This window comes from Zootoca vivipara, chromosome 12 (genome assembly GCF_963506605.1).
Source record: "Zootoca vivipara chromosome 12, rZooViv1.1, whole genome shotgun sequence".
NCBI classification, from domain to species: Eukaryota; Metazoa; Chordata; class Lepidosauria; order Squamata; family Lacertidae; genus Zootoca; species Zootoca vivipara.
In genome coordinates this window covers 55,897,908-55,919,346 of record NC_083287.1, presented here as the reverse complement: position 1 = coordinate 55,919,346, position 21,439 = coordinate 55,897,908, and the positions used below count along the sequence as shown (strand labels likewise).

Below are 21,439 nucleotides of genomic sequence, written 5' to 3'. Positions count from 1 at the left end.
TGGCGTTTTGGTGTCTGGAGGAAATCTTGTAAGTGTGAAGAAGACCATGTTGATTTGAAAACTTTAATTCCTGCGCAAAGTGTCCCATTATCCAGGGTGGCGGTGAGGGAATTGAATACCACCACTTCACCAACGTTTTGCTCCTGTTGATCCGCCAGTCTCCCAGCCCTCCTTTCTCCCTGTGGCTGGTGGAAACTAAAAAAAATCCCAATCCTCTGCAGCCAGAATTGAATGGCATCAGAAGTGCAACATTTGGGGCTTCTGTGTAGCCCTCCTGCTTCTCTGGGAAGTTGTTTAACCTGTCCTCCTTCCTCACTTTCTGCTTCCCTCCCCTCTGCTTGCTCTGACCCCCAGTAGAATATATCCGAGGCCAAAGGCCAGTCCGCATTGATATTACTGTACAGCCTTGCTGAATGTTGGCCTAAGACTGGTGGCAGGGTGGATTTGATTTAAATCAATCTGATTTAAATCACGATTTAAATCACGATTTAAATCACTAGTCAGTAAGGCTTGATTTAAATCATAGTTTTCTACATAAAGACTAATTATTCCTGGTATAACTTTAATATGCAAGTAGATGAAGATTTTTAGAATAACAACTTTTCATATTAGTTTTTTATCCCCAGTTTAATGGGTTATTCATATTTGGACAACTTAAAAATAATCATTACCTTAATAATAACAATTTAAATAAATTTATTCAACTGAAACAATAACATTACAGCATATGTTATTTGCTTAAACAAACATCCATGTTTTTAACTAATTTGGCTAAACAAAATAATATATTTTAAGAAACTTAAGACTGTCAGCCCAGCCTACACATGAAAAACTTAAATACTGTCCACTCCAAACAATCAGAAAAATATTGTTTCTATTCTATTCACTGAACTTCTTGAAACTTAGCACTGAAGGGGTTGTTTCTGTATTCATAGGTTTGTAGAACAATAGGATTAAGGTCTTTTTCTCAACTCTGTTCATGTTATAACATTTTTGCTGTGAAGAAGAGGCATGTGATCTCTGTTGAGTCAAATTCAGTTTTGAGAACTGCAAAAGTAAACCAAGCATCTGTGATAATATCTTGTAGGGTTAGGGTTAGGGTTAGAAAATGCCCAATAATCTTACAAAAACCTCTGGAAGAGCATGACATTGTGAATGGATTAATGGAATTTATTTACCAAAAAAATTAAACATATACAACCTTATTCTACATAATTAAAAAACTAATCTTTATTTCATGATGGAATAACCTTTGGATGGTAATATATTTTCCTCAAAAAGCATTTTATTTTAAAAAATCCAATTTAAATCAAAAAAATCGATTTAAATCAAAAAAATCCGATTTAAATCAAAAAAATCCGATTTTTTTGATTTTTTTAAAAAAATCATTGATTTTTATCCACCCTGACTGGTGGGCAGGCCGCCTCTGAAGTCTGCACCACAAGGGTAAGATGAAGCCTGGGCCAAATGGAAACTCCCCTTCCCAAAAGGCACTCCCAAAAGGCACTCTACTATTGGGTGTGATGGGGCCTTGTTGCTACCTCCCCACTTTATTAATCCTCTTTCACCCCCTCTGCTTCTTCCACTGGTTGCCATTGCCGCACCCACCTGTCTCATGATGCTCTGCTTGTTCAGTTTTGCAAGGCTTAGGACTGGGGTGCCAGGTGGTCCCTTAGGTGCAGGCGACTGCTGCAGGACCAGAGGCTTTGTAAACTGGAGCTGGCAAGCAGTTACCAGGCAGATGCTGTGATTGTGCTGCCACCAAGTCTCTCCACCCCTGGTTTTAGAGAAACCCCCGGATGCTAGCTGGGGATGACGGGGTCCAAATCATTTCGGGACGCAAGGTTGGGGAAATCTATTAAAAAGGCACTTCATAGTTTTCCTTCCTCCTCCTGTCACAAAACATCAGGAAAGTAATAAGCTCAAGATTAGGACTTGGGAGTGCTGGTAGCAGCAAGAGGAAATGAACATTTTCTTCCTCATCTGGAAGTGTGTTTTTCTCAGTGCAAAATGCTACCTGGAAAGGAAATCCTGACTCAATTAGCTACCGGGGCTTCATTTCCTGCAAGGTTTGTATTGGTTTGTTAGTTGGTGAAAATGCATTGCTTCCCACTTGAGAGACCGAATCAGCCTCATCTTGGTTCAGTCTAAGCGTGAACACCCCCTCCCACATTGTGGGTGGCAGGGAAAATGTGGGAGCTGGTGGTGCAAAAAACCTGCCTTGTTTTTTACAGCACCTTACGGAGTTGCAGGGGTGCCTGAGCAGCCCCCTCTGGGACCCCAACATCCTCCTGCAAACATTTTTGACCCCATGGCCTTCCTCGATTCCAGGGCAGAGTCTCTGATGAACCAGAATGAAGCAGGTGAGCCCATGCTGATCTGTTGCCTCTGCCAGGAACAACAGCAGTCCTGGGGTCGAATGGGGGTGGGGGGAAGAGAGGGAAGCTGCAGCTAGTAAACTAGGATGTGAGGCGAGTATGGATGGGACTGCAAGCTGCATTTTAGGAAGAAGAGAAAAGCAGGAGCACATCTGCACTCAAGGGCTAATACGTGGCTGCCACAAGACAGCACCCAGGTCTGCAGTAGGCTCTGGGGCTGCCAGCTGTGTAGCTGACCTGTGTGGGTGTTCCAGGTGAGCCCCGGTGCGAATTGGAGCAATCCCGAGTTAGCCACAGCTGCTCAGTAAATACCACCTAGAAGATCTGCTGGTGGTCCTCTTAACTCCCCCTCTCTTCCGGTGAAACAAAAAACCTGGGGCAGTTTGACTTGGGGTCTGCAAAGGTAACCTGTCGTGAAGCCACCTTTTGGGTGGGCTTTCACGAGAGCCTGTGTATCTGCTCATTGTTTCCCGTAGCACCTGCAGGAGAGACGGGACTTCCTGAAGATTTCTGGTTGAGGCCTCAGCACTTAGCAGAGGGACAAGGAACACCTTTCTTTGAGCCGCCAGGTAAAAAAGGCAGAAGCATCTCCAGAGAGGAGGTGTGTGTTCTTTTGTGGCTCTTCAGTCAGGCATTGGCATGGACACACCTGCTGTTTCCAAACAACACCTTGATTCTCAGAGAGGAAGGCAGAGTTTTGGTGGCACAAAGTGGGGAAAGAGCAGCAAAACATCACGAGACGGTTCCCAGAATCCTTTGCTTCCCAGCTTTGGAGGTTCTGCCATTCCCACTCCCTTCTAGGTCCTGCCTCCCCACCCCTGTCTTCATGCATCCTGGCTGAAGCTGGAGGCAGAGAGAGATGCATGACCTACCCATTCTGGTGCCCCCCAACTCCCTTCGTCTTCTTGCTCCACAGGTGGAAGCAGGTCAGGTCCTCTTGAAAGGGCGATGAGCAGGAAAGAGAGATGAATGGAGAGAATCTGGTGAAAAAAGCTTTTACCTGGGGAGGGGGGCAGGTCTGTGGCATCTACACTTGCCCCGTGCACCTTAGCACTTTGAATGACCCCCCCATTCAAGGCTTTCTCTCAACTACATGCTATGTGGATGCTGCCTATTTGCTGTCGTGTCACGCAGAGCGCCTGCCCAAAAGCCGTTCAGACTGGCTGGTGGCTCCAGCTCAGTTTCTGTGTGAAAAGCTTACCCCTACCCCCACCCCCACCCTCTCTTTGTGCCCAGCACCCGGCAAGATCCTGACGAACTTTCCAGGATGCTCCGACACAGGTCTGGTAGACGTCACAGAGCCCAATCCACCAGAGTCAAAGCAGTCCACGCCAGCAGGTGAGAAGGAAGAGCTCCGTGGAAAGCTGGCTCGCGTTTGAGATCTGGATACTACCCTTGCTGGATGATTGCTTGCAGCGATAGGCTCCAGTGCATCATTCCCAGAGCTGCTTCATGGACCAGCTGTGGCAGTGTGGGATGGATAGGCTGAGTGAGGTGGGGACAGGACTGCCCCACCCCAAAGTGGCATTTCTGGTGTCCTGTTCACCCCAAGCAACCTGTGAACCGAGCAGAGGAAAAACATGGGTTGTGGTTCTTGCCCCCTGGGGCTATGGAGTTTCTTGGGCAAGGGGTGTCAGGCTTTCTTCCCCAACTCACGACATTTGGGATGATTTATAATTGAGCTTCACAGTCTTGGGATGAGGCAAGTTATAAATAAATATAATATAATTATTGTCATGTAATTTATTTGTACTCCTGACTTCTGTGTGGTGGGGCAACCGGTTACTGATTTGGCTCTGAACTTGCTCCGAACTCACCCTGCCATCCCAAAGGCAGCAAAGATGACCCCCCCTTTCTTTCTGGGCCATTTGCCCATCTGTTTCCAAATGGTGGCATCGGCAGCAGGAAGAACACACACCTTTAAATCTTCCACTTAAGTTGTTTCTTTCCTTTTCTTTTCCAGCTTCTCCTGCGATCGGAGGTCCTGGACCTGCCCCTGCAGTGGAAGAGCTGATGGGGTTTGAACCATCATTTGACCAGAAATCTCTTCCTCTTAAAGAATTCTTGGCAGGTGAGCTTGCTCTCAAGATGTCAAAGCATGCATTTGTTTCTTGGCTTGCTTGCAATACTGCTGCTTGAAAATGAGGTGGGTTCTGGATTTGCACAGGAAACGCTCTTCAGTCAAGTGCCAATTGGTCCCGCAAGCAGGAACCCACAAGAAATGGGTCTGGGGTAGACACTTCTCCCCCTGCCCCCTTTGTCCCCAAACCTTCACCCCCTCCTTCTCTGTCTCACACCATCATCCCCATCAATGGCCCTCCTGATGCCCGCATCCTGTCCTGCTTTGCTCTTCCATGACCTCGTACTCTGCTGGAGCTCCCACAGTTGGAAAGATGGCACCAGATTTCCTGCAAACGCAGCAGACCTCAGCCAGCAGTATTCCAACATGCTAGAGTTCCAAATAAAGCTGCCATTTGGAGTCCTCTCTAGAGCAGGCTTCCCCCAGCATATTTTGATTACTGCCCAGCCATTACCCTGAGGTCCCAGGGAGGGCTGCAGCAATTGAAAATGCGTTGAAAACAGTTCAAACCAAATCACAACAACAAGAATAGGGTGGGTCCTAAAATATAAATCTAGTAAGAACATAGGAGCCCTGTGCAGATCAGCAATAACTCACAAGGTGTCAGTGAAGTTAACTCTTTATTCAAAAAAATAGAAGCTCAGGCCTAGTCAGCACAGCAAGTCTTCCTCTTGCCCCATTGAGGCAGTTGCGAGGACTGAAGGTTCCTGCCTTCCCACCACTCCCTAAGTCTCCTCCACCCCACCCCACCCAGTCCTTCCCAAGCAATCTGAGGCTGTTTCATCTTGTTTGTCTTTGCTCCGCTCTCTTCATGCCTCTTTTGGTTCTGGCAGACCAGGGGAGAGGGGAGCTGGTCACAGCAGGAGAAAGGAGAACCCCTGGCTTCCTCACCAGCCTACCTCATCTCTGCCTTTTAGCTTCCCTGCTCTCCAGCTTCCGCTTCTGCCTCTGAGTCTGGATTTCTCTCTGCCATAGCCTCTCCCTGCTCACTAAACCCTGTTTGGCTTCCAACACCTCCTCCTCCCTCTGTTCCCTCTGACCACTCCTTGTCATGTCACTACCAATCCCCAGGCTCTGAGGCTTCTTCCCTTGGGGGTTCCCCAGCTGGTACCACCTGCCATTCCTCTGTGTCCAGCCAGTCCATGGCATCCAATGGCCCATCTAGACCAGCATCCTGTTCTCACAGTGGCCAACCAGGTGCCCCAATGGGAATCTGAGCAGAAGCAGAATCTGCGCACAAGAGCTCTGTCTCCTGCGGTTTCCAGTAACTGGTATTCAGAAGCATTTGCAGCCTCCAACTGTGGAGGCAGAGCACAACCGTTGTTGTCATGCTCTAATGTGTCAAATGCTGGGGTAAAGAAGTGTGTCTTCAGCATAGGACGAAGACCGTACCTCTGTGGGTGAGACATCCCCCACCCTAAGGTCTGCCCCGCTCCGCACGCTTTTGAGGGTGCTGGAACCACGAAGAGGAGTCCCTTTGCTGATCTTGACACCTGGGAGGTTCTTTAGGGGTGGGGGGGTGGGGTGGTTTCAGGTATTTAATTTAGGCCTTTGACCGTAAAAACATAAGAAGATCCTGCTGGATCAGGCCAGTGGCCCAACAGATACCTGTGGGAAACCAGCTAGCAGGATTCGAGTACAAGAGCAACTCTTCGTTTTGGACCAGTTAAAGTTTGCGAGTTGTCTTCAGGGGCAGCCCCAGGTATTGCATTGTGCAGTAATCTAGCACAGAAGTCCCCAGCTCATGGATTGCAATGGCCAAGTCATAGAATTGTAGAGTTGGAAGGGTCATCTCGTTTTTCCCTTGTGAACTGCCCTGAGATCTTTTGATGGAGGGCAGCATATAAATATAGTGAATAAAGTAAAAATCTGGTCCAGCCCCTTGCAATGCAGTCCTTCCTGTCCAAAAGCCGATGAAACAGACAGAGCTAGAAAAAGGTACTCCAACCACTGAGGCCACCTGAGCCAAACATGACAAATACAGGAGCACCCCCAAGCTACAGATCTGCTCCTTCCTAGGTAGTGCAGCACCATGTAGGACAATTGGTCTCCCCACACCCTGGGAGGAAGCTCACAGGCAGGGCAGGAATGGGATGGTCACTGTCCATATGTCCCCAGCACCTGCCATACGGCCACTTGCTTCTTTTGGAGAGGTGTTGGTTGAGGACAGGCTAGTGGACAGGGAATCACTGATCCTAGAGGGGAATCATTGGCAGTTGGGTAGTGCAGATGAAAAAAGGCACATCTTCCTTCTTTTGCTATGTATAGGCTCTCCAGAAGCTGAAGTGGCGAAGGAACAGAAAGCAAAGGCCGCGGACACTACAACCGCTCCAGGTACTGGCAGTTTTCCTGTGCTGGGGAAACAGGAGGAGAGCTGGCCTTCCCTCATCCAGCACAAGGAGAAGGAAGAGACCAGCCAGTCTCCCAGCCAGAAGGCAGAGGAGCTCACAAGAAAGACTCCTCCCAGCCAGAAAGTGGACGACAGCCAGCCTTTCTTCAGCCAGTGGGGAGAAAAGGAGGAGGCAACCAAGCCTCCCGCCCAGAAAATGGAGGAAACCAAGCCCTCTCTCATCCTCCCCATGGAGGAAAAGGAGAGGCAGCCCCCAAGCCCGAAAGTTGAAGAGCCAAAGGCTCCTCCCGCCCAGCACACAGAGAAGGTCGACAAGGACCAGCATGTGCAGGAGGGGGCGAGTAAAGCTGCTCCAGCCCCGAAAGCAGAAGAGCCCAAAGCTTCTCCCAGCCAGCACTTAGAGAAGAAACCGGAAGAGAGCAAGATGTCTCCCAACCAGCCCGCTGCGAGCCAAGAAGGGGCTAAGACGCCTTCTTCACCCCTCCAGCCCTGGGAGACCTTCCCTGCTCTGGAGAAGCTTGGGGAGAAGGACAAACAGCCCCCCAGCAAGCCTACCGAGAAGCTGGAGGAGAACAAGCAGCCGCTGTCAGTTTCACCTGTGGCGCCTCATCCGGAGCCTGCAGGTAAGAAAGATGTGGGGAAAAGATGTCACTCCCTACGGGGAAAGCCGCTTTCCTTCCTTCTGCCAGCGCCAATTGAAGCCACACCCTCCTCCTATCAGGAGATTGAGCCTGATTCTCTCATGGCAGGGAGGCAGCAGCAGGGAGGCCCACCAGCGGTGCCCCCCCCCTAGTGCAATAGAGGTGGGGGCTGATCTGGGGATTGGGAAGTTTGGAAGAAACAGGGTGGGTGGATGGAGAGCTGCACACTGAGGATATTGGCAGGCAGAGCTCTTGAAACAGGCAATACTGTCCTGGTGGCTGCATCGGGCAGGCCAATGGTCTATATATCACTCAGCCCAGGATCTTGGTGAGGCTGACATCTTTATCTGTCCTCTGCACTCTTGGGCAGCTGGTTTTGACCTGTACCTAGAGAATGTGTTTTTGGTCATGGGAGCAAGCTGGTGGGGGCGGGGGTGTGTGTGACTCTCATGGAATCATTGAATGGTAGGTTTGGCACCCTCAGGCATCAACTAGTCCAACCCCCTGCAAAGCAGGTGTCACAGCTAAAGAATCCCTGGCAGATGGCCACCTAACCTCTGTCTGAAAACCTCCAGCGAAGGAGAGCCCACCACCTTCAGACAAAGTCTCTTCCGCTGTCAAACGGCTCTTACAGCCGGAAAGTTCTTCCTAAAGTTTAGCCGGAGCCTCTCTCCTCTGGAGCAGCAGAAATCAAGTTAGCTCCACCTTCCACGTGGCAGCCCTTTAGATAGTTGGAGATGGCTATCCTGTCTTGACCACTCATTTGTTTCTTATTTATTTATTTTATATTCCTTATTGAGAAATAAAAGGTACAAAATTGCAAGTGCATAGAGTAAGATAAGACACACAAAAAAAGAAGAAACAAGAAAGTGTACCCATGTAGTAAGCAAAACAGAACAACAACGAAGATATCGTGTACCATTACCCAAAGAGGGGGGGGGGGGAAGAGTTATTGTCCTTAACCAAGCAAACTGATACAATATTTATAAAAAAATGAATTCCAGATATCATTCAATTTGTCCATGGCAAGTCTGTGTTTGTATACAACTATCCTAGCACGTGCCAGTCTTGTCTTCTTGCTTTAAAAAAACAAACACTGATGCCTTTTATGCTTTTATTTCTAGCAGAATCGAAAGAACCGGTACCCCCAGGAGAGTGCAAAGCAGACGCTAAGGAGCCCTTGGCTGCTCTTGTGGAAGTGGCCAAGCCAAAGGAAGCACCTGAACCTCGCCCTGACCACCCTGCGGAGCTGCCTCAGGGAAAGGCCTCCCTGGAACCTGCAGGTAGGCAGTGGCAGCAGCAGAGGAGCAGCTGAGCTCCGCCTCCAGTTCTTGTTTTCCATCTCCACCATACCCTTATCTTTCTCTCTGTGTGTCGCAAATTGCCTATCCCTTTGCAGCCAAAGAGGCAAACCTCTTCCTTCTCCTGTGTGGTTAGGAAATGGCCTCAGCTTTATTTCTTGTTTCTTATTTCTACTTGCTCCCCAGTCCCAAAACTGGGAATCTCCATCCCCCCCTTCCACCCCCATACTGGGAGCTAGGTTAAATACAGGCAACTCTCCCCCATTGCTGAGTCTTCTATGCAACATTGTCCCCTTCTGGTTACCATATAAGTCTCATTTCTGATCTGACATTTAGGAGAACCATTTTGGTCACGGACCTCATAACAATGCTGGTCTGTTGCTTTTTGGGGTGTGGGGTTCTTTTCCCTTAAAGTCTGCCCTCCCACTGCCCAACTGGGGGTGACTTGGGGCCCCAGCAGTGCAAAGTTGGCTTTGCGGGCTCTGCTGTGAGCAAGAAAAACACCCTGTGTTCTCCAGCCACAGCAAATGACACTCTTTCTCATCACTGAGCTGTCCCTGCCTTCTCCTTCTAGCCATGTGCCTCCATGCTGTCATGCCCCCAACTTGTCAACAGAGCTTGTTTCCTGCTGGGAGAGTTCCCTGTTTCCAGAGCTCTTGCCTGCGTGCACCTGGCCTTCCCCACACCCCAGAAAAAGAGGGAAGGTAGGCCCTAAAATCCATCCTAGGAAGGCCTTATGGGATCTCTAAGCACAAAAGCAATTCTCACATTTCCCTGTAATGTAGAAGCGATGACACTTCTAGAGACTTTGTCCACGTTATGAGATAACGTTTGGCGGAGAGAAATGTAAAAAGTAGGGGAGATCGGTACCCCACAACCCCTTACCTTGCCTGCAAAACTGCACTAAAGTGGGAGTCAATACTAGCGTTGACTGTAGGCACTGGGAGCCTGGCTGAAAGCCGCTTTTGGTGAGTAATCCCTCTGGTACTCGAGCAACCTTCCTGTATTCCAGGTGCGCTTCCTGCCCAAGGAAGACACGCTAACAAACCCAGCGACCACCACCGCAGGGTTGGCAGAGCGAAACCTGCCTGGCTGCCTGCGGCGGATGCCCCGGAGGAGCTTCTTGTAGGTCTCCCAGCTGCACCCAGGAGCCACAACCAAGGAGGCGACCCCTTTTCGGTGACAGAGTGCAGTGGCTTTGTTGCTGGGACGTCCCCCCGGAGCAGAGCTCCTTACAGGAAGGCAGCCGGCCAGGCGTTTGAGTTTGCAGAGGGCGCGAAGGAGAGTTGGGACCTGGAAGCTTCCGCGGCACTGAAGAAGAAGAAGAAAAAGCAGAAGCAGAAGAGGGTCCAGCAGCCAAGGGGGGCAGAGATGTGGGAGGACAGCTCCGAAAGGCCGCAAGCTCCCCTGTGTGCTCCTGAACTCCAAAAGCCCGAGGTCCCCTTTCCTGAGCCCCGGAAGAGCGCTAAAGAGGTCTCAAGAGCCCCTGCGGAAGTCACCGGGAAGGATCCTTCAGCGCTTGAAAGAGAGGGCCAAATTCTGGACAGCCTTGCCCCGGTTTCTGCAAAGCGAGAGCTGGCCCTTCAGGCTGATAATGTTGCGTTGGATGCAACATCAAGAGGATTTGGCCAAGTGGAAGAGATGAGGGATGGCAGCTTGAAATCGCCATCTAAAAGCAGGGAGCCTACTGAGGAGCAGCTGAAGCGCTGTGTCCAGGAGAATCAGCCAGGCAGCCCCACCTGGCCACAGGCCAGTCCTGTGGAAATGACACCCTTTGGGAGAAGCAGGACATTGGAGGAAGGCTCAACTCACAAGGACTCGGTCCCCATTGTGCCCACTTTGGAGGCCAAACCTGCAGTGAGCAAGGAAGTTGAAGTCCTGCTTACGAAACCAGCATCTGCAGGTGAGAAGGTCGCCCCAGAGGGCCTGGCTCCTTTGCAGGAGGTGCTGGTGGAGGAGCCCAAGAAGGAGGAGAAGGGTAGGAAGGGCAGAGGTCCTGGCGAAGGAGCTGCCAAATCTCCCGCTGAAGCAAAGGCCATGGAGCCAGCCACAGAAATGAGTTCTCCTGATAAGAGCAAGGATAAATTTCCTGTTGTGCCAGAGTCAAGCCCCCTCAGGGAGTGTTCTCCAGGCGATGCACAGGGGAGCAGCCCTGCAAAAAGTGCCGCTCTTGATTTTGGTTCGGCAGAAACCCCCTTTTCCTTGGAAAGCAAGACTGATCTGGGCAAGCCCTTCGCTCCCACCAAGACACCTGGCTGTGCTCAAGCACCTTCCACTGAGATGGGCAAGGGAGCCAGCTCCGGCACATCAGAACAGCCGACGGGGGCACAGGCTAAGAAGAGGGGCAGCGATGGCAGAAGCAAGCGAGTTAAGAATCCTCCGGCGCCGCGGCTCTCCCTATTGGAGGACCGGGCCGATGTGGGCAAAGTGCCAGGGGCAGAGGAAGCTGTGACCCCTCCTGAAAGCAGCATGGCAGCCAGAAGCCCCGAGGCAGCTGGCTTCTCCAGCTCAGCGGACAGCAAAGCAGCTCTTGCACCTGCGGTGTTGCAAGAGAAACCAAAGAGGAGCAGTGAGGGGAAGAGCAGGAAAGCCATGAAGAGAAGCTCACTGGGGGCATCGTTTCCTCCAGCGGCAGAGAGTGGTACTGGCCCCTCGCCTACTGAAGCAAGCAGAGCTGATCAGAGTAAAGAAAAGAACGATTCCAGCAAAGGAGCCGACCTCTTAGCTGCAAGCCAACTGACGGAAGCTTCTGCTGCAGATACAGCAGAGCTCCAAGCTCCTGCTGCGACCTCCTTGATGGAGAAGATGCAAGGGGCTCCAACCGGCAGAAGCGAATGGGTCGATTTCCCTTCCTCGGCATACCCTTTCATCTTGGAGACGCCAGCCATGGCAGGTCCTCCTGAAGCCAAGGGAGCCCCCGTGCCTGGTGAGAGCAAAGGGCCCAGCTTCGCCATTTTGGAGAGCCCCACTTCAGCCCTGCCGGGGAGCAAGCCCAAAAAGAGGACCAGCGATGGGAGGAGCAAAAAGTCCGGGAAGACTCCGCCAGAGCAGCCATTTCTGCCGGAGACGGCCTCTGACTTGAGCAAGGCTTCTGAGAAGGCTGACGGTACCACCAAAGAATCAGGCGCTGCGGGCAAGGATGGCGCCCCTCTGCTTGAACAGCCAGAGAGCAGTGAAGCGCAGGTTCCTGCTGCAAAACCGGTGGGGAAATCTGAGAGAAAGGAGGAGGAGGGGAGTTTGGATACAACACCGAAGAAAAGTGGCTTTGAGCAGCCGGTCGCTTCTGATCCAAAAACAAGCACCGCAAGGAAGGAACTCTTCTCTAAAGACACAGAGAAAGGTCAGGGAGCCAGTCTAGAGCCTAGAGACAGGACAGAATTGCCAAAATCCCCCCATCCCTTTGCGGAGCCTGCAGCAGAAGAACCGAGGAAAGGGGATGTAGGAGGGCAGAGCCACCAGGTTTGTGTCCAAGCCTGGGAAGCAAAGCCTGAACCTGTCAGGCTAGCTGCTGAACACGGGGAGGTGGCTAAAACAGAGGAGGCTCCATCCCCAAGTAAAGCCAAAGAGAAAGACCGTCCCTTGAAGGAGTCAAGGGATGCAGGGCAAGATCCTGAGGTGGGCAAAACATCCAGAGGACCAGACGCGGCCAAGAATAGAAGAGACGAGCTGAGTTTGGAATGTCCCTTTCTTTGGGGGGAAGGCAAAGGGGAGGCAGGCACACTTTTGGGGGACCAAAGAGAAGATGAACAGAAAGAGCCCCCTTCTCCTCGAAGCAGCAAGGAGGGAAGCGGTGGCGGGTCTGCTCCTGCCAGTAAGCCAGACCCTGCTGCAAAAGCTGCAAAGAGGGGCAATGACAGGAAAAGCAAGAAGGCAGCGAGTGGCCCTGACCAACCCACCTTGCAAGCAAAGGTGGATCCCACAAACCAAGGGCAGCATCCCAAATTGGCTGGGTTCCTCCGAGGCGTGGAGGAAATGGAGTTTGTAGACGAGAACAGGAATATCAAAAGCCTTCCCCCAGGGCATCAGATACACTGGGAAGAGAACAGGATGAGCTTGTTTGGCCCCTTTGCTCCCCCCAGTTCTGGTGGGATTGATGAAGCCCCTTCCAAAAGCCCAGGGCTGGGGTGCCCCTTTCTAGAAGACCCAGGCAAGTTCATGAGCGAGCTGAGCAAGGAGCAGCTTTTTCTTTCCGAAATGCTGAAGGATGCCGGTAAAAGCGACCGGGAGGATCAGCATGAGCCGAAGGAGAACGTGGCCAAGTTGGGAGGCCATGAGGCCGCGATAGAGGCTTCCCTTTTGCTGAAAGCGGGCGACGAAACGAGGGAGAAACGGAAGAAAAGCAAGAGACCCCATGCCAAGCAGGAACTAACAGCAGGAAAGGACAAGGCGATCAGCTCCATCCTGGATGAAGATGGAAGGGAAAGCTTGGTGGAGAAAACACAAGGCTCTGGACTTGGCCACTCGGAACTGTCAGCAGAAGAGGTGCCCAAGGAGACTGCCCTGCCGGTTGCTGGGATGGAAAGTAATGGATCTGTCGGAAAAGAAACCAGCACCCCTTCTGGGGAATTGCCACCTCTTTGGGAGAACAAGAGAGAAGCAGAACCACTCCAGGCACTGACAACTGCACTCATTGGTGGCAGCGAAGAGCCAGATGTAAAAAGCCAAGGAGCTGAACGTCCGGATAGTTTAGGAAGTAAGGCAGGGGCAGATAAGGTCCCAGAGGATGTTGATGGGGAGGAAGCTGCTTCTGCTCCTAAACCAAAAGACCCATTCAAACCTCTGAAGCTGGATGATGTGAAGGAGCCAGAGATCAGCCTCCCAGCGAAGGTGGCCAGCAAAGAGGAAGAGGCACATCTGCAAAGCCAGGCAGCCGAACCAAAGGGCACACAGAGTTCTGGCTCTGAAGCCGGCGAGCTGATCCCGCAGGCGGTGGCTGACGGTGGTGACCAAGGAGTGAGAGCGATGAAGAAAGAGGAGAGGAGAGCCCGAGCCAGCGAGCAAATGAAAGGCTACATGAGACCCACAAAGTCAAGAGGGCTTCCTCTCCCGCCGCCGCCATCGAGAGTCGCGGCTGTGCAAGAGCAAGGGAAGAGAAGGCTGGTGAAAGCGGACGGCCCAAATCTACAAAGGCAAGAGAAAGGTGTGTCTTTGCAACTGTGGCTCGTCGGAAGCTAATGCATATACTACAGCTTGTGTGTGAGAACTTGCTCCTTGGCATGAGCACCTAACTGTTAATCCTGCGTCCGATGCACCTGGCATGACTTGTGTCTTGGCTGTTCCCGTTAAGAGCCTGTTTTGAGTCTGCTTGCCTGTTTTCACCAGGGTGCTAATGGCCAAAATTTTTTGAAGAACTGACAAATGTATAAACCAAGCTCCCTAAGCTTATCTTTATGTGCTTGTTCTCGCTTCAGTATTTTTGTACTCCTCCTCACTAATGTTGAAAAAGCATTGCGTCGTCTAGCAAAATAGCTTCTTGACACCACATTGCTTGGAGGTTTCCCCTTACCTGAGGTTCAGGTCTTGGTGCATTCATTTCTCAAGTCTCATCCCCCCCCCCAATGCTCGCAGGTTGAAGCCTGACAGACTATTAGTAATGATTCCTCACCCTCTTTTGAAAACTAGTCCATTTAATAACTTTATGCTGGTCTTGAATGTCCCCCTCGCTGGCATGGAGATGGTCATATGATGGTTGGCTCACGTGGTCAGCCCACGACAAACGTCATTTCTCAACTGTGTGCAACACAGCTGTGGGAAGCTGTTTCCAAGGCCCCTGAATGTTGGGAGGGGGGCATGAGTAATTCATGAATGTGCAGAGTGCCCCTCTGAAAAGAAAGCAGTACATCTTGAGTTGAGGAAACGGTCTGGTCTTGCAATGGAAATGAAATCCCCTGCATATATTTAAATGTCCAGTCTGCCTCTCACACACCCATTATTGCTAATGGGCAAGCAGAGTGGCGTTTGGTTCCTGTTTCTCAGGCGTGAACAAATGGGATAAACGGCAAAAAATAAAACGTAACAAAATAGTAAGTTGTATCAGTTCAATCAAGGAAATCTGAAGCAATGGTTTAAATCAGCAAGCAGTTAGGATTTAAATCAAGTTTCTCATGATAGTACTTCATATGTTTCCTAAATTTTGGTGCAGCTCCCAACTGCTAACCCACCTTTATTTTCCATGCAGTAGTGGGGTGCTTTGTATATATGTGTATTTAACAATTATTTTAGAACATGTTTCTGAATGCACTGCTCAATAGATCACTTTTATGCATTATGCAGCTTGCTTTAATATCATACAAGCTATTATTCTGAAGACAAGCTTAGTGGGTTTTTTAAGTTCCAGTTTTAGTTATTTTCAACCACCCATTTTGATCCACCTTGAAAAGGCATCTCCAGCCAGCACCTGCATTGAATCCTGCAACCTGGAGTTCTTTAACTGGGTTTGAACTTCAGACTTCCTCTGTGGAAAGTGTGTACTCCGTCTCTGAGCAACAGCCCCTCCCCACCTTTACGTGTCCACATGGCTTTACCGCAGACCTTGTTAGATTATCAGATAGCTTCAGATCTCCATCAGAAGGGTAGATTTCCCCATGAGTGCTGAATGAACATGAGAACGATCGGCTTTCCCTAACAAACACTGGTCTCCTGTTGTCACTAAGCAAGAAGTGTTAATGCTGTTTGACGGAATATCATAACATCTGCTTGCATGGAAAAGCTTTTTTTTAAAAAAAACTTAGTATAAGATTGAGCCATGCTGGCCTTAATGTTTTGCTGTGGTTCCTGAGAGGTTTTGTATATTTAATGACGGTTGCATAACACATAAAGTACTTCTATTTTGGTGGAAGTGCTGTTCCTTGCATGAATTTATGCCTCTAGAGTGCGGGGGGGCGGGGCGTGTTTCTTGCATGGGGGTAGAAAATGGAGGGTGTTTATAGAGGTGGTGCCTTCTTTTAAAAAAGGAAAATAGAATTGCTGGAAGCCTTTTCCTTTGTGTGTGTGTGTTCCTTGCACACGGCCATATTTCAAAAGGGCAAACCTTGGGAGCCGTTGACAAACAGAAAGGTTGGCCCTAAACGAATGAACGTCCGCAGGTAATTGGACTGCAAGCCGCACAGCATGCCTTAAGACACCCACCTGTTTTGCAGGATCCCCTCTGTGTGAGTCAACTTGCCTACGTGGGCCCTGTTCACTTGCTGCAGAGCTGGGAAGGATTGAAGCTTGCCTTAATGGCAGGAGGAGCTGTCCCTCTCCTCTCTTCCCCCGAGGCATGTACCCCAAATTGAAAGCAGGCTGGCTGGTGGGGAGGGTGACATTGCAGTTAGAATGTCGGCGCTGTCAGCGTGGGATTGACAAGAGGACTTGAGGGGTGCTAGCAGCCCTCTGGCGAGGCCGGAAGGCCCACTGCCCCCAGTGTTGACTGCAAAAGGAGGGTGGAAGATGTTTAGCAACTGGACAGCTCCCTAGAGTGAATTTTGTCAGCCCTAATTGCCAGTCGCCAATTCCAAAGGAACTCGTAATCCTGTCTTCATGGTGTCCTGAGCGTGTGAGAGGGACTGAGGAGCAGCTTTGGTTCCTGCTACAGATCTCTGTTGCTCTAGCAAGCCACAGGGGCAGTTTCCAGCCTGTTATTTTGCCTCTGACAACGGCAGATCCCTGAATCTATTGCAAACTGGACGTTAGGCAGGGATGAGGGAAGAGCACTCAGCCACCAGGCAAGAACAACCCTATTCTCATTGTCAACAAAGGCCTGGGGTGCTTGCAAACCAAGAGGCTTGTCACCTTGACTTCCTTTAAGATAGGAGCACAGGAAGCAGCCTGTCATGGACTGGTCGAATGCAGAGGAGTGGTGAGAGGCACCAACTAGGGAACCCCCAAGGGAAGAAAGCTCAGAGCCCGGGGGTTGGTGATGGGACTACAATGGGTGGTCAGAAGGAGAAGACTGGGAAGAGGAGGTGTTGGAAGCTGAAGAGGCAACAGGGCTTCGTGAGCAGTCCAGAGCTTTGGGTTCATTGGAATTATAAAGTCTGTCCTGATCTCTCCCTCTTCCAAGAGCTCCCTCCAGCTATGGGGCATGTATAGAGCATCTTGCAGTATTGCTAAAGCTAAGCCTAACGTAGACCTGGCTAGTTTATTTGGGGTGGGTGGAAAACCACGTAAAGAGTGGAAATACATGTTTAAAATTCTTTGTTCAGGTGGACTCGAGCGGCGCTTGTGGACTAGTCTCACCCCACCCCGAAAGGAATTAAAACCACGTAAATAAATGCAACATTTGGGTTTCTCCTATTCACAGAGTTCAGCTGCTGTGCTCCTACTTTGTTTTATTTTTGACAGCAGATGTTGGTTGTCTTGGCACACGACTCTTGACTAAAAATACTTTGCAAGGATTGTCTCTCAGTCAAAATGTATCGCGGTGGAAAGTTGGAAGGCTGTTTGCTTTCAAATTATTCTGTGTTGCTGCTCATTTGAGGTGTGGGGACCCATTCCTCCTTAAAGATGGAGAGGCTTGTGAGTTTGCATTCTGATAATCCCCTTGGTGCCTCTTCCCCCATGCAGAACTGCCTCCAGCTGTGTGCTATTACAGCTCTGGTGGCAGAGACTAGAAAACTCTGCAAGGTGGGGCAGCTCCTTGTCTTTCTACGGCTCATTGCCTCTTCTGCCCATCACTGCTGTTGCCAAGGCACAGCTTTCTTGCATGTAGCGAGAGTGCTTATTTTGGTACCACGAGGAGGTTAGAATTATGTACCCGTCACCCGAAAATACCGAGCCCATTGTTTCAGTTTTGGGCTTGCAGGCTGGTTTAAAGCACTGGTTGCCAACCCTGTGAGGGGCGGCTTAGGTGGAAAGACAGTGCCTTTTCACAGCCACCCATCAGCTTTGCAGTGGATTGGGACCTCGGAGCTTCCTGTGTAGCGTGGGGTGGTGGAATTGTATTTAATTATTATTTATTATTATTTATTAAATTTATATACTGCCCTTCATCCGGAGATCTCAGGGCCGTTCACAATATAAAAATACAGAATAGAAGTACAAAATAAGTACAGTAGTTAAAACAACACAATAACACAAATACATTTAAAAGGCTATATTGTTTAATCAGCCAAAGGCTTTGGAAAAGAGGGATGTTTTCTCTTGGTGCCTAAAGCTATGTAGTGAAGGCATCAGGCGAGTCTCGATGGGGAGAGCATCTCACAAACAGGGAGCCACTGCAGAAAAGGGCCCGTTCCCTCGTTGCCACCCTGTGGACCTCTCATGGAGGAGGCACATGGAGAAGAGTCAAATGACGACTGCATGGTCCTGGTCAGTTAGTCAAACACTGCACAGCAAAGGAGTGGTAGAATTTTAGGCTGTACCACTTGAACCTTTAGCTGCACACACACATAAACACACACACAGGTGTTCCCTGCTTAAAATAAATTATCACACAAATGACAAGTTTTGGCATAGTCTTCTTCCCTACTGGTTTAGTTTGGGTTGGGCAGAAGCTAGACCAAGGTCTGCTGAGATGGTTCCGCACATCACTTTAAGAGCTGGGTGTGGATCTGTTAAATCTCCCGGTGAACCATTAGAACAGGGGCCCCCAGACTTACCGGGCTTCGGGCCGGTGCCCGCCGCGCCGACCGCGCGGCGGGCCGGAGAGCAGGGGAGTGTGCGCGCAGCGGGCCGGAGGGCGGGGGAGTGTGCGCATGTGCACACGCACACGGTCGGGGGAAAAATCGCCAAAAATCGCTTGTGCGCATGCGTATGGGCCTCCCCCGACCCGGAAGTGCATCGGAAATGACCTCTTCCGGGTCGGGAGAGGCCCATGCGCATGCGCACAAAAAATTTTCGGCGATTATTTGCCGATTTTGAAGATCGCCGCCGCACCGCGCGCCGTAAGAGCGGGCGGCGGCAGCGGGCGGTGGGGGTCGGCGCGGGCCGGATTGGGCGGCTAATTGGGCCGCATCCGGCCCGGGGGCCGTAGTCTGGGGACCCCTGCATTAGAAGAACCAGTCTCTGCCTTTCCCTGGTTTATCTGATGCCTAATGAAACGGAACAAGGGGAGCAAGCCCGTGGGTCCCTATCTTTATGTGTTTGAAGTTTGCTGGAACAGGGTCGGCTTCCCTGTTTCTTTCTGTTTAATCCACCCATGTGCGTGTGAGCGAGGTAAGAAACCTCTTGATGTAGAATCCCCCCACCGAAACTCTGGCATATTCTTCTCCCCAGCATGCACAACTTCAGCTGACCCAGTTGGTCCGATGGTTGACTCTGGTTGGCGACAACACTTAATTAGCAATTGCACATGACTCTGGGAGGGGATATCAGGGGGGCACTTCATTACCCCGGAAGGTGCCCGTTGCCTTGGAAACCAGTGCAAAGGGGTCCTCGCCTGAAACAGTTTGGTTGGATTTTCTTCTTCTTTTAAAAAAAGGCATTGAACAGGATAAGTACTAGCTTGAGGAGCAAATTGAAAATAGAAAGGTTGCTGTAGGTGGGAGCTGGCAGCTTGGGACTTGAGTCCTGGTGTGCTGATGCAGCAATTAGCTCTGGCGTGCTGTTGGGTTGTGTGCATGCTCTGTTGTCACGCACACCATGTATCTTGAGCAAAACCAAACAATGGTTCACCTTGAGAGTTTGCTCTAAAATTCACAACTGGGTGAGGGTGTGTTACTTTTTCTGAGCCTGGGAACTCATTGGGAGGGAGGGGTGTGTATCTGTGCCTGCAGTTATGAACATAGGAGCCTGCTGGATCAGGCCAATGGCTCATCTGTTCCAACATGCTATTCCCACAGTGGCCAACTAGAATAGGTGCCTGTGGAGAACCTGCAAACAGGATCCGTGCACAGGGGCACCCCTCCCCTCCTGTAGTTTCCAGCAACTGGTATTTAGACGCATTGGTGCCTCAAACTGGGAAGGCAGACCACCGCCATCATGACTAGTAGCCATCGATAGCCCTCTTTTAGAGTTCTCTAGGTTGGTGGCCGGCACTGCCTCTTGTGGCAGGGAGTTCCATAGTTTAACCATGTGCTGCGTGAAGGAGGGCTTTCTTTTATTCTGTCCTGGATCTTCCAACATTCAGCTTCATTGGATGCCCATGAGTTCAAGTGTTTTGAGAGAGGGTGAAATTTTTTTCTCTGTCCAATCTCTTTGTGCCATAATGATTTTATGCACTTGAATAATGTTACCTCTTGCCTTTTCTCTCGGCTTAAAAAGCCCAAATGCTCCGACCTTTTGCTCACTCATTTCTGAACCTTGTCCAACTCACGTGGAATATCACCCATGGTATCATAGTATTACAGTTCCATATTTAGCGTTATAAACTATATTGTTGTGGTTAATGGTGATGATTGGAGAGGGGTTTTAGCACTCTTTATTAATACAAATTCACATAGCATTATAGCGTCATGGTGCTATTACACTTGGATTTCATAGCTAGAAATGAGTTTTAGCACTGATTAAAAGATGTATTAACCTTTGCTAAGAGGAGCCGTAAAATGGCGTCCACCACAAAGGTTATAGTGAGTCGAACCTGAGCTTCAAATAGCTGCTTGTGTGAATTGGACCTTCCACACCTGTAGACCCTTGTGTGGGTAGAACATGGGGGGTGTACACTGGGGGGACGACGACGACGACGACACCAGGCTCCTAGAGTGTGCAAAGTCTCTGTTGCAATTCTGCTTGCAGCTTGCAACAGAGAGGCAGTAGCTAGGTAGCACAAGCAAGGGCCACTCATCTCGAAACAGCTATAGTCAAAGGTATACTGCCTCTGAAACTAGAGGGACCATCTAGGTGTCATAGCTAACCGCTAAGCCTATTCCCCGCTCCCCCCCCCTGTAGTCCCCTTTTAAACCCATCCAAGCCTCTGGCCACTGCTACATCTTGTGCCAGCAAATTCCATAGCAGTTATGCATGCAAGGAGGTGGGGAAGAGGCAGAGGTCTTGGAAAGCAGGCTGGCAGCTGCATCTCAGTTGAGCCTTCGGAAGAGCGGAACAGGGAGCAAGGGAGGAGCAGAAAGAGGTAAAGGTATAATCAATGCTCCAGTGCTGGTGGTAGTGTTTATCATATATATAGAGAAAAGAAATCCTCCTTCAAACATGAAAGTTGCCTTTCTGCAACATGTGATAGCTGCCGCTACCCGTATTTAGTCAAATTTCCAAAGTGCTAGTTGAAATATCGGAAAAGATTAAAGCTCTAGGGCAGAGGATAAAGGCTTCTCATTGCATCTTCTCCCCTCCCATGGTATGTCCTGCTTTGATGTTTCTGTATGCCCCCCCACCCTTTTCTGACAGCATTGCACAGCTCTATCTGCCCTCTCTGCTCTCTCTGATTTCCCCCCACCCCCAAACAAACAAAGCCTTCCTTTCCATTTCCCGATGCTATATAGTTCCATCCTATTTCTCACCGAGATGTTGGAACGGTTGTGAACATTCCGTGACATCACAGCAGCTCTGCCATTGGCTAGGGGAGCCTGACTGGTGACAGCCAGTTTTTAAGCCTTGTCTGGGTGTGTGTGAGATGCAAGATCGCATGCACGAGCTCTCGTCTCTTTGCAATCAGCGGAGCTGGGTGGGCGGTAATTGGGGAGTGTCAGGAAACAAAGGCGAATATGACTTTGCCCTACTTTATTCATAGTTCCAACACGACTTCCACCCGGCACTTAAATGCAACGTAGCAAACGTTTAGATCAGGGAGGCTGTTTTTTTTTTAAAAAAAATTA

The 21,439-nt window shown here is 50.2% G+C and overlaps 1 protein-coding gene across 14 annotated transcripts in view; it reads left to right on the top strand.

Moving 5' to 3' along the window:
* LOC118091751 (serine/arginine repetitive matrix protein 2) overlaps positions 1-21,439 on the top strand; it is a 198,911-nt gene that overhangs the window by 117,128 nt on the left and 60,344 nt on the right. For 11 of the 14 annotated variants that reach the window (XM_060281018.1, XM_060281024.1, XM_060281022.1 and 8 more), the window contains 7 exons: positions 2,235-2,363; positions 2,855-2,947; positions 3,615-3,716; positions 4,342-4,449; positions 6,727-7,431; positions 8,574-8,732; positions 9,763-13,890. In XM_060281018.1, coding sequence (XP_060137001.1) covers positions 2,235-2,363; positions 2,855-2,947; positions 3,615-3,716; positions 4,342-4,449; positions 6,727-7,431; positions 8,574-8,732; positions 9,763-13,890 — 5,424 coding nt within the window. The remainder of the gene's footprint in view (positions 1-2,234; positions 2,364-2,854; positions 2,948-3,614; positions 3,717-4,341; positions 4,450-6,726; positions 7,432-8,573; positions 8,733-9,762; positions 13,891-21,439) is intronic. The other 3 variants (XM_060281013.1, XM_060281017.1, XM_060281023.1) reach the window with 3 other exon arrangements.